This window comes from Onychostoma macrolepis, chromosome 13, assembly GCF_012432095.1.
Source record: "Onychostoma macrolepis isolate SWU-2019 chromosome 13, ASM1243209v1, whole genome shotgun sequence".
Lineage (NCBI taxonomy): Eukaryota > Metazoa > Chordata > Actinopteri > Cypriniformes > Cyprinidae > Onychostoma > Onychostoma macrolepis.
The window spans coordinates 10,853,967-10,871,847 of record NC_081167.1 but is presented as its reverse complement, the minus strand read 5'-3'; the positions used below and the strand labels follow the sequence as shown (position 1 = coordinate 10,871,847).

General features: G+C 38.8%; 1 protein-coding gene across 5 annotated transcripts in view; it reads right to left on the bottom strand.

Moving 5' to 3' along the window:
* Positions 1 to 17,881, bottom strand: part of rab11fip5a (RAB11 family interacting protein 5a (class I)) — a 28,151-nt gene that overhangs the window by 3,340 nt on the left and 6,930 nt on the right. For 2 of the 5 annotated variants that reach the window (XM_058796462.1, XM_058796460.1), the window contains exons 2-5: positions 10,777 to 11,285; positions 6,536 to 7,268; positions 1,346 to 4,264; positions 168 to 288 (exon numbers count right to left, since the gene is read on the bottom strand). In XM_058796462.1, the coding sequence (XP_058652445.1) occupies positions 168 to 288; positions 1,346 to 4,264; positions 6,536 to 7,268; positions 10,777 to 11,188 (4,185 nt within the window). In that variant the 5' untranslated portion in view covers positions 11,189 to 11,285. Of the gene's footprint in view, positions 1 to 167; positions 289 to 629; positions 726 to 1,345; positions 4,265 to 6,535; positions 7,269 to 10,776; positions 11,286 to 17,881 lie in introns of all 5 variants that reach the window. The other 3 variants (XR_009274016.1, XM_058796461.1, XM_058796463.1) reach the window with 3 other exon arrangements.

The window sequence follows — 17,881 nt, the reverse complement described above, 5'->3', positions numbered from 1 at the left end:
ACTGTATTTAGAAGCCAATAAGGAGATCAAGTGTATGACATTTGATAGCTGACTTGAAAGCTGACTGAATGTTTTTAGGTTCATCAGTGTCAAAATAAATGTGATCTGTTTACTCCAAAAGCAAATTCATTATCTACAAAGTGGACTGGTTTATACTCATACAGTACCTTCTTGTCAGCATCCTGGCCTGTTCGTCCTGAGTGGATGGTGGATTTAAGCTTCTCTAGTACTGAGCGACCCTCTGACCTTTTCTCATCAGGAGGTGTCAATGGCTTCACTGGGTGTGGACTAAAAGACAATGACACAGCAAGATTAGATGGGAAGAGTGCTATAAACAATGGTGACAGCTTCATAGAATTTGTCAATGAATTTATTCACAATAGCACACCAATTAAGAAGTTTTCATGAAAAGTCCTTCGTTTTGAGAGAAAGGAGATCTCAAGAACGCAATAAATGCTACCTCTGGTCACCATCCTACAACCCCTTAGACCAGATGCATTAAGAGTAATAGAGTCAAAAAAATATGCAACAAACCAAGACAAGCCCCCGAAATCATAGAAACTAAAATTTACTTAGGCAAGCTTCCTGTGGACTCAACAACACACACTCACAGCTCACTAGGTTAACACCTGTTAATTGAAGCGAGGCTCCCCCATCTCTACTGTAGGATCCACAAGAGAGTGTGAGCCTATGTGTGACTGTCCATGGAGAAATCAGGAGACATGCTGCTACCACAAACAAATTAACACAAGAGAGAAGATGTGGATGAAGGGGAAGAGTCACTCTGCAACCCGAGAAAGTGAAGCGCATTGATGGCTGCATATAATAAGACATCCCAAAAGACACCTTGCCCAACCCCATAACACCATTTTCACAAGAAACGTACCTCACATCACATATTTGCAAAAACAGGAAATCTGTAGTTATTGATACTGGCAAGATATCAATGGTAGATGCATGCAGAACCTCAGTTTGAGATGCTGTAGCCCTTAGTCCAAAATAATTTCTCTCATGTATGGACCATATATTGGTGGTCTTATGTGTATCAGCCAATAAATTGTACTTTTTAAAGGTATCGATGCAATATATTTAAGCTAAATATAAATAATCGGTTATTAGCATTGGCCAAAATTTCCATGTTGGTTCAGCACTAATTTCTAGGAGTAGAAATTTCTGATTCAATAACTGCAGATTTTACCTTTAAACATGACTGAAGACAATTGCAAAGCAGAATGAAAGTGACCGGTGAGCCCAAGGAATTTTAAAAAAGACCAGTGCAAGATCAAGACCTTGAGGAATCAACCTCGGTCTCCCTTAACAGCTACAACAAAGCTGGAGACCTCACCTGCTCTGATGATCAGATGTCTGTATTTTATCCTGGAGAAAAGGATTGTATGCTGTAGAATTCACAGCCTGCATAGTAGGAAGAGGAGCAGCAGGTTTTGGACGTGGCACCTCTGAGGTACGGGGCACTGTGGGGAAGGGGAATGGCTGGGGCAACGCATTAGTGTCTACTGCTATATGTGGTGTTGAGGAAGCTACAGGTGAAAGGTCGAACAAAGATGATGTAAAGTTAAGGCTACGATCATGCCTCGAAGCCAGCGTTGGCTGGTCGAAGGGTGAAGGGGCTGATGGCTGGGGTAAAGTGGGCCAGTTCACTGGAAAGAAGTTAGGTGTTACAGAATGTTGAACAGCTGGAGTTGTCCAAAAATCAGTATTTACGTCTAGACTCTCTGTTTGTTTAGGATCTGGTTCCGGGTCATTGTGAGTTTCTGCAGATTCAGGGTTTGCAACAGGACCTTTTCTAGTACTAAGAAGGTGCATTTCAGTTGGCTGGGGTACAAAGATGTTTTTCAGGTCAGAATCAGTTATGACAAGGTCCTGAGTGATACTGGAGGTTTGTTCTGATGAACAATCGGATACAAACGCATTAGAATCAGTCAACTGGACAAAATTCAAGTTGTCCTCTGATACAATACCAAAAGTTTCTATTTTAAAGGATCCATCCTTTGGGCAGGTTTTACTCTCATCTACCATACATGTGTCTGTATCTAACGGTGCAAGCTGAGCCTCAAGTTCTGCTATCATTTCTGAGGTAACAACAATTGGCGACATATCTTTGGGAAAGTTGGATTTCTCAACAATGTCCTTTGAAGGGTTGCACAGTAGCACTGGTTTATCAAAATCTGACTTTATCATGTTCTCAGATGGAGTATTGAGTGAGGGGGCTGATTTGGGGGCAAAGGAATGGGTTTCTGGCAGGAGGTCCAATAAGGAATTATTTGGTAGAACATCCAGAGGAGATTCTTGTTTTGGTAAGTCTTCTGGAGAAGGATTAATGTTTTCTGCTATGACCTCATCTTGCTTACAACCCATTTCTGAAATGCCTTTTGCAGATATGTCATCTTGTTGCGCAACATTAGGGATATGGTTTGGCAAGGATTCAAATTTTAAAGTGTCTTCCTCAGAAAGATGATGTCTTGGTTTCACTTCCTGTGTGAGCTCTAAGCTAGGGGAAACTGGGAAATCCTGTTGAGATACACAAGTAAGATAATGGTCTGAATCTGCACTCTTGTACATGCTGTGGAGAAGCACGCTACCAGGTGAGAGCACTGAGTTTACATCTGATGCATCCTCCTCTGTCCCTGTTCTAATTCCAGTGGTGGAATGGAGATGTCCTACAGGAAGTGTCGGTCCATTAGAAGGCATTATTTCTTCCTCTTCACTGATGGTGCTGAGTTGACTTACCAGGTTATCGTTCTTAAATGGACTAGTTGGCAATTCACTGACTTTCTCTTGTTTGTCCTCCTGCACGTCATTAGCTATGGATTTTGAGAGTACTGGAAAGAAAGGGCCATCAATAAGGTTCTCAGGAACAAAGTCTTCAATTTCAGAACAGATATCTTTACTACTGACAACCTCTAAGATACCATTTCCTGATTCATTCTGTAGCATGGTGTCCATAACTGCATCCATTTTCTTTCCATTCTTCACTGGCAGAGCAGTTGATAGGGAACTCTGTCCTGATTGCACATTGAATACTAAAGGCTCAGTGGCTTCAACTAGGGACTTTCCACTTACAGCCACATTTTGAATGGGTGAGGCATTTGATCCCCAAAATTCTTCATTGGATTGTATTATATTACTTTGAATGATGTCAGACTGTGGAGAAAGACTATGCTCAATAGACTGGTGGTCTAGGTCTCCACCTAAGGAATCAGATATCACTGTTGACTGTTCCAGGGTGTCACCTGAGCTGTTGTCTCCACAGAATGGCACAGGATCTTCATGGACTGTCACAGACTTAATATCTTTAGCAAACTCTAGTATTTCAGGCCTCTGTGATGTTTCAGGCCTCACAGACACCCCCTCTAAGAACTCAAAGGAGATACTAGGAGGAAGTTCAACACTGTCTGCTTTTGATACTGATGGCTGTGTGACATTTTGTTTGGTCTTTGGGTGGTCTTCAAGAGTTGTGTCATCAGCACTGTCTTGATTCTTGGAGTGAGGTGACAGTGCAGGATAAGGGCATGCAAGTGTATTCAGTTCAGAAAACTCTAAACTGGAATTTTCGGCCAAGGAGATTTCAGATGAACTGAGATCAAATTCTGGGAAGACATGCGCCCCATGAGCAGTGAGGTCTGGCTTGTTAGAACTAGAGAAAATATAATTAACATCACTTCCTGAAACTTGAGGTGTGTCAGCAGCAGTTTCCTTAGATGTCTCTACAGTACTTGCTGAAGCAGTTCGTCCTAAATCAGTTGGGTAATTTGTATCCGACACCATTAAACCACCCAATGCACCTGAGGGCTCTTGATTATTTGTTTTCATGAGGAGAGAAGGGGGTGTAACCAAATTCGTTGTTTCATTCACCTCCTCTGACTTTAATCTGTCCTTAGCAAAATGTTCAAAGTCATCCTTTTCTGTCAGCCCCTCGAAGTGAGAAATTAAAGGATCAAATGAGATATCCATTTGGGAAGGTCCTTTTTGGTTTCCATTCCTTAGCAAATCTGGGGAGGCATTACCGTCAGACTGCGAGTGGGTTGAGCTAAAGAGAGAGGGCACATCGGGAGTTAAAGGAGCATGAATGAATGGATTCTGCTGTGTGTGTGGGAGGAACGGATTGGCGTCAAAAAGGGGTGGGGGAGAAGTGAAGGGATTAGCGTTTTTGTCAGCCATACTTTGTGAAGGGTCATTAAAGGTCAAGGGTACAATGGGACAGATTGTACTGGCACTTGAGTCTGACTGAGGAGACACCAGCGGGCTGTGAAAGGAAGGTATATAAAGTACACACCATTAGTGACAGTTGCCTCCATTAAACCCATAATAACGGTGAGAAACACTGATGGCCATAAGCAATGACCAGTTTGACCTTCACCGTCCAAAATGTGAAATCCTTTAGACAAGAGAGACTAATGTCCCACAGCACTGCATGGGTACTAATTGTGCACAATGCTATTTTAAACCAAAAAAAATATATAATAAAAATAATAATAATAAAGTAAAATAATACAACCCCAAAACAACCAAAATAAGAAACACCAAAAAAAGACAATTAAAAAAAATAGGTCTTCTAAATAGAGGCCATATTGTGGTCGAAATACTATACCATCATTTTAGCAGCGTGCATACTCTGGATAATATATATATATGATGTAAGATAATATTTCGAACACAGTGTCTGGCTAGACCTGCTCTACTCTGAGAAACATAGAAATGCTGAGTTTGAAAGGTCATAACAATCACCCAACTATATCAGAGGGAGAGGTGAGAGGCAGAAAAAAGTAAGACAGAACAAACAAGATAGACTTCTACAGCGTGACATCTATGCCCATATAGTTAAGTTCACAAACAAAATCACTTTTTGCCTCAAGCAAGTAAACATAAGAGCATGTGACTGGTTGGGGTATTTGACATGTTCCAGTAGCTGAACTTCAATGACATTTCTATGAAATCATTTGAACTGGATGTCGCAGAGATAATAAAAACATGCTAGAAGCCAGTTGCTTGGGAAAAGATTAACAATAGTTGTGAGCTAAACGGCATTGTAAATGGTGATTGTCAAAATAAATCTGTTTTTATGCTAGGGCAAGGCTTAATCTGTATCCATTTAATAGGTCATTAGTCATAAAGATTTAGCCTGTTATGGGACATTTCACAGGTGAATAACTCGATCAGTATAGATTATATTCTCTTTGGTCTATTTGTGAAACACATTTGTCTCACTTCCATCAGGATTTCGAGGGACGCAAATGATTGAATAGCTCTGCTATTTCCAGAATTTTTGTGTTTTGCTGTGTAATCCTACCATAAATCATGGTTTTAGCATTTAATTTTAATCTTAAAGTTATCAAGAAGCAAATTCCAAAAGGTATTTTTGCGTCTTTGACAGACGCAAATATGGTGCATTTTGTAGGGTCATTACAAACAAATGTAAGCAACTAAATACTGCCAAAAAGAGCCCTTTCTTAAGGCCATTAGTGAAATATACAGAAGATGGTCATTCCGATGAAGAACTTTGCAGTTTATGATAACACGGTTTTAGGAAGAAAATTTTAAAGTTTGAGGTTTTACTCATTTCAAATCCCAAGACACAAAAGGGCAATACTGGAAGCAGAAGTTGTATTCGCCTGTTTTTGACTAATAGGATTTAAAATAAAGTGTCAGTGACGTACCAAATGTGCAGATATGAGCTGTAATGCTGCTCTCTTCTGAGTAATCTCACTTCAAGTGCCCTACAGAGTGAGTACAACATAATGATGCTCACTGTGGAATTTGCTCCAAGACATCAGCAGGAAACTTAATTCTATACGCTTAGAATTCACAGATCTTAATTAGCTAATATCGCTTTCTTTTTCCCCCTCACGTTTACGTTTTTGGACGATAAATTGAAGATGTGACTTAATTGTAAGCTCTCGCAATTAACACAGGGATTTGATGAATTTGCAAAATCCTAGAGGGTCATGTATCTGTTTATGATCATGTGTGTGCACGTATCAGTTGACGCAGCATGAAGAGGAGTTTCCCTGCTTTACAAAAACCCAAACCAAAGCTCTGGGAAAAAACGAACAGAGTGTGATCTACCATCACCCATGAAAAAAGAAAATATTTACCAAACAATGGACAGCATACACACCTACAACAGAAACAAGAATGCAGTTATACTGGTTTAGGTCAGTGACAGAATTAAACTGAGTGACTCCTCCCATTCATAGCGAACACAAACACTCCCACACACATTCAGATCCATCTGTCTTCAATGCAAAAATAGCACTTGCTGATTAAAATGGAGAAATCAAATCTTGGTATTGAAGGAGAACAAGTGTGAAAGAGAGAGGGAGAGAGAGAGAAAGAGAAAGTTAAAGGAAACAACTCAAGAGTTCAGGTTTCCAGGCAACACCTCCCTCTGCAATGCAGATGCAGAAACCAGATCTATAGCTGCATGTCACAATGTTCACTCTCACTGAACCAAAAACACACACACACACGCTTCTATTTAGCATTTCTATCATAAAATCGGCAAAGATAAGTTTACCTGGGTTTACTGTGTGAGTCCTTGGAGCTGAACCATCCTTTATGTTTGACTTCTACAAGTGGTTGAGCACGTTCTGCTTCCTCTTTGCTCGCGATTGGTCCTTTCCCAGCCGAATCACCTTTCCCATGTGAGAACAGGCCCCTCCTTTTCTTGCTCTGAGTCTCTGTCTCTCCAGCAGGTATCACTGTTTCCATCTCCACCTCATCTGTAACTCTTCCAGCTTGCTCTAATGCTGCTACGATGGCGGCTTTTTCTTCCTCTCCGGGTTTATCAAAGGACCAGCGACGGCCATCCACAGGGCCACCGCTCTGCTTGTCTTCCCCACGGCTAGAGAGGTTCTGCAGAGAGAGGGAGAGAGAGCCCTTCTGAAGCACCCCGAGGGCTGGGAGCAGGGGCTCGGGCCTTGGCTTTGACTGGGACTTGGGTAGCTGTGTCTCTTGGGATTTCGACTGAGTTGACTGGGTTTTCTGGGGCTTGGCTGGCAGAGTGGTTGCCTGTGGTTGACCTGACTGAGTTACTGGTTTGGTTGACTCTGGTTGAGGTTGCTGTAGTACGAGTGATGGTGGGTGGTGAGTAAGAGGAGACGTTTCCACCGGATTCCCGTTCACCCACACCGAAGGAAGCAGAATAGGCGTGTCGTTCTCTGACGTCACAGAATGAGGCACTGGTAAGCTGATGTCATACATCACATGTCTGACAGGAGACACCTGTGGTGAGGGAGCCACTGTGTTTTCTGAAAGAGAAAGAACATTGTTGTTTTCTTAAATTTGTGATGTAATAAAAGAAACAACAGACGTTGGTCCCACTTTATATTAGGTGGCCTTAACTACAATGTACTTACATCAAAAAGTACAATGTACAACCCGAATTCCAGAAATGTTGGGTCGTTTTTTAAATTTGAATAAAATGAAAACAAAGACTTTAAAATCACATGAGCCAATATTTTATTCACAATAGAACATACAGAACATAAATGTTTAAACGGAGAAATTGTACACTTTTATCCACTAAATGAGCTCATTTCAAATTTGATGCCTGCTACAGGTCTCAAAAAAGTTGGCAAGGGGGATAAAAAAAAGCAAGAAATTTTGAAAAGATTCAGGAAGGGAAGGGAAGGAAGGGAAGGGAAGGAAGGAAGGAAGGAAGGAAGGAAGGAAGGAAGGAAGGAAGGAAGGAAGGGAAGGGAAGGAAGGAAGGAAGGAAGGAAGGAAGGAAGGAAGGGAAGGGAAGGAAGGAAGGAAGGAAGGAAGGAAGGAAGGAAGGAAGGAAGGAAGGAAGGAAGGAAGGAAGGAAGGAAGGAAGGAAGGAAGGAAGGAAGGAAGGAAGGAAGGAAGGAAGGAAGGAAGGAAGGAAGGAAGGAAGGAAGGAAGGAAGGAAGGGAAGGGAAGGAAGGAAGGAAGGAAGGAAGGAAGGAAGGAAAAGGAAAAGGAAAAGGAAAAGGAAAAGGAAAAGGAAAAGGAAGTGTGGCCAAATATGGTGACCCATACTCGGGATTTGTGTTCTGCATTTAACCCATCCAAGTGCACACATACAGCAGCGAGTAGTGAACAAACACACACACACCCAACCCGGAGCAGTGGCCAGCCAATCTGTGAAAGAGTGCGTAAAAAGATTGTGGAATACTTTAAAAACAACATCAAATTGCAAAGGCTTTGTAAGTCTCATCTACAGTGCATAACATCATCAAAAGATTCAGAGAAACTGGAGAAATCTCTGTGCGTAATGGACAAGGCTGAAGACCTTTGTTGGATGCCCGTGGTCTTCAGGCCCTCAGACGACACTGCATCACTCATCGGCATGATTCTGTCATTGACATTACTAAATGGGCCCAGGAATACTTCAAGAAACCACTGTCAGTAAACACAGTCCGCCGTGCCATCTGCAGATACCAACTAAAGCTCTATCATGCAAAAAGGAAGCCATATGTGAACATGGCCCAGAAGCACCGTTGTGTCCTGTGGGCCAAGGCTCATTTAAAATGGATTGTTTCAAAGTGGAAAGGCGTGTTCTATGGTCAGACGAGTCCAAATTTGACATTCTTGTTGGAAATCACAGACGCCATGTCCTCCGGGCTAAAGAGGAGGGAGATCTTCCAGCATGTCATCAGCGTTCAGTTCAAAAACCAGCATCTCTGATTGTGTGGGGGTGCATAAGTGCATAAGGTATGGGCAGCTTGCCTGTTTTGGAAGGCACTATGAATGCTGAAAGGTATATAAAGGTTTTAGAGCAACATATGCTCCCCTCCAGACGATGTGTAATTCATGTCCATAATTTTCAGCATGTCATGGGCTCTATATAATGGAACAAATGTGTTAAAAAAGGCCAGATAACAAATAAGTGTGTGACCTGCTGAAATACATCAGAGAATTATTAAATGTAAGGTTCAAGCCTTTCATTGTGACATTAATGTGAGTGCCAAAATATGTGTTGGCCTAGCTAGCCTATAACACTCAACAATAAGCCACCTTTCCAATCGTTTTATTTTTTTTATGGCATAATGCACACCTCCTTAAACGTAATCTAAACATTCCAAGTTAATATCCTACTTTTGGTAGTATTTCTAGGCGTTTTTCATGTCGCAGTTTTAGCCCATTAATTTTGATTTCCCACAGATTATTTTGTTCAAGTTCATTTTATATTATTTTATTTGTTTCGGGGGTTGGCGCTTGTCTTAAGTTTAAAATCACTGGTGTACCCATAAGCCAATCACATAACGTTTGATTATGACGTACGTTATGCGCCGGCTCAAACTTCCGCTGTAAACACAGGTATGCGGCGAAAACAAAACCATAGAGCGAAATACCATCAGCCCGCCCTCTGTTTGTTGGTTGGACGGCTGGTGCGGAGCCGGAGATAATCTGGGAGCTGGTTTGCTATATCAGACTGAGTACAGAAGCGAACTGAAATTGAGCGGAAGTACGAAGTCTGACATAGTCAGGCTAGTAGTCTAGAACGATCCCACATTTTGAAATTAACCCTCACTGTAAATTTGAGGATGTTATAATGTTATATTATAATGTTATTGATGTTTTATTTTGTTATTTGAACATCGTTACAAAACAAAATATCGTAATTACAGTCAGTTTGCAATCTGTCTCTTTGCGCCACCTGGCGGTAGTTTCGTGACCGACTTTAACATGCGACTGACTTGCAGTTAACGCCGTGGCCCTGCGGTGGCGGTATACGCGGCAGTAATAGGCATTTCGGTTGTCCATCTACTGTATACCTACATTTTTTGTTCCATATTTTAACATATATCTGAGTGAAACAAACTATCATATAATAAAAAATGTAGTGTGGGGACTTGTTTCTGTGCATCAGTTGTTGATTGGATGGAGGCAGATCTGAATTCGAGCTTGTAGGAAAGTGGTGGAGTTTAAGTAGACTAAATAACTGGAGAGAACAGTATATGTCACCAGAGAGAGGTATGTAGTGTCACTGAAAGGTCGAGTTATAACATTTTGATAAAAAATGATTACGTTAAAAAAATTATAATAATAAAAACTGAAGGGCTGAATCTCCCTTTCATGCCGACTTAAGGAATTTTCTGGGTTCAATACAATTTAAGTTCAGTCAGTGGCACTTGAGACATAATACTGAATCCACTGTAACCTTGATTATTTATTTATTATTATTTTTGTTTGTTTTTGGGGGGTTTTTTGAAGAAAATGAAGGATTTAATCTGTTTCTCGAACTTTAAATCATGTAAATATGTTCTAGCAGACTCCAAAAATAAAATTATCCACTTGAATAAGAATATTATGGGCACTTTAGTATGTGTATTATTTGTATTATGTGTATCATTTTAGTGTTTTAGGATTTACAACATTGGAATGCTTTGTTTCAATAGTTGAGGAACAAAACAAAACTTATGTTAACATGATTTTGCTGACAGCAAAGTGGTAAAAATTAACAGGTTAATGAGCAAATTTTTACCACACTAAAATCATGTTAACATAAGTTTTGTTTTGTTCCTCAATTACTGAAACAAAGTATTCCAATGTTTAAAGACTGACCCCATTCATTTCCATTGCAAAACCCTCACGGTAACCCAGATTTTAGCTTTTTTATTATTATTTATTTATTGATTGTTTTGAAAGAAAAGCAGTTGGAAATTCATTTTTATATCAATTGAGTTTAACTTGTACTGAACCCGGAATATATATTATAAAAATATAAATATTTAAAAAACAATAATATATTATTTAAAAAGAAAAACACCCAGATTTTGCTGTGCATACCTGGACTGTCTGCAGTCAGGTTGCTGCTGTTACTCGGAGAGTTGGACAGATCTGAGACCACCACGCTGATACCTGCCGTCGGGCTGAGGCTGCCGCCCCGCGATGAAGACTCACTGCTCTCAGAGCCCAGTGACGTGCTTGAACGCGTGTCTGAAGACTTCCTCAACCTCCCACGTAGGAAAAAACTTCTCATCTTACTCCTGCGGGCCTCCCCGCCTTCATCATCCTCGTAGTCTTCCTCGCCGCCCCCATCGCTCGGCAGCCGCCCCCGCATGCGTGCCAGTGCTCCGTATCCACCAGGGACGATGGCGGAAGAGGAATCTTCTTCAATAGAGCGCTTCTTAGCTCTCATGCGTTCTCTGAGCTTATCGAAAGCAGAACGAGGTTTGTCTTTCATGGAAAGGTCGTACATGCTGGCCGTCAGGTTGTGCCGAGTGAACTGCACGGTCAACTGAAGCTCCCCTCGTTCTTTCTCCTTTTTGCCAGTTTTCGAATGCAGCCGGTACCACCTATGAACAATAATGAGTTACGAAAACGGTGTTAAAGGGATGCACAAATGAAAGTAAGCGGAACTACATCTTCTAACTCTTTATAGCAGGGCTCACCAAACTTGGTCCTTGAGTTCCGCTGTCCTGCAGAGTTTAGCTCCAACCCTAATCAAACAAGCCTAAACCAACTAATCAAGGTCTTGCTAGGTATACTTGAAACTTTCATGCAGGTGTGTTGAGGCAAGTTGGAGCTAAACTCTGCAAGACACAGGCCCTCCAGGACCGAGTGTGGTGACCCCTGCTTTTTAACAGTATTTTATACAAGAGAAATACAATAAAGGGGATCAGCACAATGCATCAAAGTTTCAGCCATCAAGAAAAGCTTAATATATATTTAAGTCATTTCATCTATGAATGCTGACCTTGCATATCTTTTTTGCTGTATTTTTATTTCATTTGTACATAGAAAAACCTTTACTTTTTTCTACTTAATTCAGAAATTCTTTATTCAATGATGTTAATGTTTTTAAATATAGTTCCACTCGAAACCAAAGCTAAACTTAGGAAGACACAACTAGATTAAAAGTACAAATCCTGGATAGAATCCTCCAAAAAAAAACATCATAAGGTTCGGCTCAAAGGAGAGCCTCAAGGTATCTACACCAAAATTATATTAACATTGGCTCTATTTTATGATTCATTTTGTAGCAATGCACAAGAAATACAGATGTTAGATTTATTTATTTTATGATATTGGATATTTAATTTTGAATGCTTATTTCCTATATTTTTAACAATTAGATTACCTTTGCCATCATCTAATGGTCACAAAGTTAATCTTTTAAAAAACAAATAATCTAATCTAATCTAATCTAATCTAATCTATATATAAAATTAAATCTTCATCTCAAAATACTCAAACCTAACAACACTGACTGGACTATATGGAAAAAAATAAGATGCACACTCAAAATATATATAAATATCTTCAAAATATATATTCATGTTTGAAACAAGGGAAAATTATCCATTTAAAATTAATGATTTTGATTTCTTAAGAGGTTTTATTTTAGACAAAATACACATTTTAATACAGGACATTTTTCAGTTATTACATAAAAATATATGTGCATTTTTTAAATATTACACCAAAAATGTCTCTGTCCTTTGGATTGGTGGAATTGTAAGTGAACCTTCATATGTAACGATGTTCATATTTCTAGCAGTCAGTGAAGGCTGAAGGATAGATTTATTGATCTGACGCTGTTGGGTTTGCCAAGTGCCCTCTCCTCTACATTCACATATACACGAACAGTTCTCATTTTCAAACACAAATACACAAACTTTATGTTTGAACTTAGATCACAATGCAAATGGGCTTCCTGCTAAATTAAATTGAGGATTTCCTGATACTCCCTTTTTTTTTCTTCATGTAAACACACACGAATAGCTACACACACAAACTCACACATGCTGACAAAGGCAGAGCTGGGACAAGAAGGTCAGCTTTCTTCCATCAGCATTATTGCTTTTCTAGACACTTCACACGACAGTACAGCACACACACACACACACACACACTAATAATGCAATTTTCTTATCGTTAGAAACTTGGCTGTTTAAACAGCCCTTTGACAACACATTAAAAGAAAACAATTAACCAATTAACAGATGAACAGATAGGCAGATCCACCCACACAGGAATGTCTATTAATTATTCACATTTACTAATAAACACATTTGGCATTATTCCAGTGCACTGTTTTGTTGCTATGGTAGCATCACATTGATGTGACACTGGAATATGTTGTTTCATATTGCAATTAGTAAAGGTGATACATGAATTTTTAACATTAAAATAGTTCTTCCTGTTCAAGTTTAATATGCAGACAAAACTATAGGTTTGGTGAACAGGTATTACTTCAGTTTTCCTTGGACTATGGGTTGAAATGGGGGTAGTTTATGTTCCAAATCAGATTAAAAAGCAATCAGTGCATCTGGGAAACACACATATTCACACATACACAAACAGAAAAATATATCAGCCTTGTGATCTTCATGGCAAAGTATCAAAAATCACCAGCATCATCACAATCTCTCACAGGAAATCAAACATTCTCCTTCCATGTTGTACATCTACAGCCCTAAACACAGCACAAAGTCACTTCATCCAAAAATGAACACCTTTGTCAATTATAGATGTGCAAGCAACCTTCACTTCTCATCTTTTGAATGTCTAATCACTGTTGACCGTTGTCATTTCACTTTACGGTCTTTAAAAGCCATATATTTCTCTAATTTTCTTAAATTCATGCATAGTTCCATTGACCAATTTATTTGCAAGTGATGAATACTATTATGCCTACACTCAAAATATGCCAACAGGACACTCTCAAGGTACAAGAAGGCCTCTAAATGATCGGCATGATCAAAACTTTGATGAACAAACTGTTGTAGACAATTTACTACATGCCTATCATCTAATAGTTTATACTTTTTAGCATGTAAAAGGCTTTTTAACGTAATTTTGAAAACGTTCTCCTTCAGATTGTGGTACATGTGTCTTTCCGCTATGAAATTATATATATTTATTTTATTTTTATTCATGTTTAAATGTGGGTATCATATATTGCATTATGTTTTGTCTCCCACAGTAAAACTTCATAAAAATAAGCATTTAAATATTATTGTATTAAGAAATACATTTTGGAGATACATAGTGACAACTAATATTTTTATGCATATGTAATTAGTCTGTTATGTTGTTATAAAGACCTCCTTGAGTTACATTACATTTATCAGAATTTCATCTTACTTTTTGGATGTAAATATCAGCAACTGTACAACATTACTTATTTTTGTGCAGTTTCAGCTGCTAAATAAAACTGAGGCGTTTTTTCCTCCTTAAGCCCCATATTCTCATTAAATCATAGTATAGTCTGACGAAGGTCTGATATCAAATACGATACTCAAAAAAACAAACAAAAAAAACCCAAAAAACAATTGTTTAAATGTTCAATGAACTGAAATTTCAAATAACTTTAGTTTTATGACTATTATTTTACATGTCAGACTTTACAGGGTTAAGTGTCTTAGATTAATGCTACATGATGTTTCTAAAGAACTGAATTAATCCTCTTATCTCTTTAAATAACTCAAGCAACGCCTTCCATCTTTGAGGCAAAATGCCTTCTCTGCAACTGCTGAGTTACAAGAAGTAAATCACATGTATTGTAGCACTATGTATTATGTACAATGGTGTGCTTAAACAATGCCTAGTCCACTAAGAAACAGATAAGCAACATTAACGTAGTAAACTAGAAATTAGTAACTGAATATTTTGTTTAAATTTATTCAGAGTTGTGTGTGGGTGAAAAACATAACGTGCAAAATGTGACTTTCTGTGTCTTTGAAGACCTTAAGATTCAAAAGCAATTAGTCAGCAAGTCAAATGAGTCATTTTCACTTTCACTGTTTGTTTTCTTTGTAGCATCTTTTATAATCACCATACCAAACACCCACTAGTTCCAGTATCAATCTAAATAACCTAGATTCAGCACTACAATCACTTCACCTCTATGTGAGGTGAGCAGCAGACTCCTGCTCTGTGTGGTTAGATGTGGGCTGTATTGCTCAGCATCCAGCAGAACGGGCACTTTCAGTGTGGTTCTTTCAAAAAATGCTGAAAATAGATGGAAACCCACATTTCGTGCGAGGTATAGAAAAATCTGACAGTTTCCCATCTGACTAAATGCTATAATCATGAAGTGCAGAGTCAAGAGTGATCTAATCGTTGTGTCTTACAATGGTAATTTGCCAACCCACATACTAACTACATGATTCATCCGTCTACCCGATTCACCCCACCTACACAAACAAGGGGATATACCAACACACAATCTGGAAATCACCAGGTACCAAGAAGTGAGCAACACATTCAGCAAATACCAAACCCTCAGAGTCAATCTTCAGTGCACTTAGTATATGAGGGACTACCTGAGACTGATGGGACCCAGAGAAACTATCAGTTTTGGGCCAGGCTAAAGTGCTTTTCCAGGTATAACTTTGGGTTTGTGTCAAATGGGGATTGTAATTAATAAAAAGAATGAAATAATCTTTAAATCTTTATTTTGTGTTTATCTTGTATGTATTTATACACAAACTTCAGAATGTGCATCAGGGACCAGCTTTACAAGTTACATCTCAGCCTATAGTTTTGATATAAAGGGGCAACTTACAAGGTTACAACTTACACGCTACTACATATTTTTGTGCTGTGTTAAACTTAGTTGAAACATAGCTCTACATATAAATGAAATATTTACAGAAGTCTCCAACCAGGAGTAATGGTTGGAATAAAACAACTGCATCAATAAGTTCATTTACCTGACTTCAGTCTTTAGACATACAGTGGTGTGAAAAAGTGTTGGCCCCCTTCCTGATTTTTTTTTTTTTTGCATGTTTGTCACACTTTAATGTTTCAGATCATCAAACTAATTTAAATATTAATATTAATCAAAGATAACACAAGTAAACACAACATGCAGTTTTTAAATAAAGTTTTTTTATTATGAAGGGAAAACAAAATCCAAACCCACATGGCCCTGTGTGAAAAAGTGCTTGTCCCCTAAACCTAATAACTGGTTGTGCCACCCTTTGCAGCAACAACTGCAATCAAGCGTTTGCAATAACTGGCAATGAGTCTTTCACATCGCTGTGGAGGAATCTTGGCCCACACTTCTTTGCAGAATTGTTTTAATTCAGCCACATTGGAGGGTTTGAGCATGAATGGACTGTTTAAGGTCATGCCACAGCATTTCAATTGGATTTAAGTCCAGACTTTGATTTGGCCACTCCAAAACCTTAATTTTGTTTTTCTTGAGGCATTCAGAGGTGGACTTGCTGCTGTGTTTGGAATCATTGTCCTGCTGCATAACCCAAGTGCGCTTGAGCTTGAGGTCACAAACTGATGGCCAGACATTCTCCTTCAGGATTTTCTGATATAGTGCAGAATTCATGGTTCCATCAATTATGGCAAGTCATCCAGGTTCTGAAGCTGCAAAGCAACCTCAGACCATCACACTACCACCACCATGTTTGACTGTTGGTATGTTGTTCTTTTTATTAAATGCTGTGTTGGTTTTACGCCAGATGTAACGGGACACACACCTTCCAAAAAGTTCAACTTTTGACGCATCAGTCCACAGAATATTTGCCCAAAAGTCTTGGGGATAATCAAGATATTTTTTGGCAAATGTGAGACGAGCCTTTGTGTTCTTTTTGGTCAGAAATGGCTTTTTCCTTGGAACTCTCCCATGGATGCTGTTTTTGCCCAGTCTCTTTCTTATTGTTGAATCATGAACACTGACCTTAATTGAGGCAAGTGAGGCCTGCAGTTCTTTAGATGTTGTTCTGGGTTCTTTTATGACCTCCTGGATGAGTCGTCTTTGTGCTCTTGGAGTAATTTTGGTAGGCCAGCCACTCCTGGGAAGGTTCACCACTGTTCCAAGTTTTCTCCATTTGTGGATAATGGCTCTGACCATGGTTTGCTGCAGAAATGGCTTTATAACCCTTTCCAGACTGATACATGTAAACTACTTTGTTTCTCAGCTGTTTATGAATTTCTTAAGATCGCGGAATGATGTGTTGCTCTTTAAACATGCTTCACTTTGTCAGACAGGTTCTATTTAAGTGATTTCTTGATTCAACAGGTCTGGCAGTAATCAGGCCTGGGTTTGGCTAGTGAAATTTAACTCAGCTTTCTAAAATAATGTGGTTAATCACAGTTCTTTCATGATTTAATAGGAGGGGGCAAGCACTTTTTCACACAGGGCCAGGTAGGTTTGGACAGCTTTTTCCCCTTAATAAATGAAATAATCATTTAAAAACTGCATTATCTTTGTGTAATATTAAAATTTGTTTGATGATCTGAATCTTTTAAGTGTGACAAATATGCAAAAAAATTAAAAATCAGGAAGGGGGCCAATACTTTTTCACACCACTGTATATGAAAATGTGGACATATACACTTGTTTACATTTTACTTTGTTAGCAGTAATTCAGCCCTAGCCCAACCTACACAACTCGCCTCTGTGTTCATGTCAATAAAATGAGTCATAATAAATATGTAATATTTTTTTTTGCATGTGCGTGTTTGTCAGTATTTACTTATTAATTTCAAGTTACTGTTATTTTCATATAAAAATTGCATATGTTATTCATGATCATGTAGTATTGTCTTTTAACAGAAACATTTTACCATTAGTTAAGAATAACTAATATAATTCTGACAATGAAACTATTTCTTCAAAATGTTCAGCACATTTGTATTTTTGGGTGAACTATTCCTTTAAGAACAAATGGTGCAATGGATTACTGGTGTACTCAAACAGGAAATATAAAAGGTGAGCGGTTTAATATATTTATAGCGATTTATCTTAAAATTTGATAGTATCAGTTACAGAGTCTCATTTAGGCTACCATTTACTGCCTGTGTGTAGTGCATACCTCTAATCGGGTGGATTGTGTAGGCGTTTCACTGCAGTGTATGGTTGCAAAATAATTGTAATTGTGTCACATTACCTACTCTTGACCCTGTCAGTCTCATTGTCTCATAA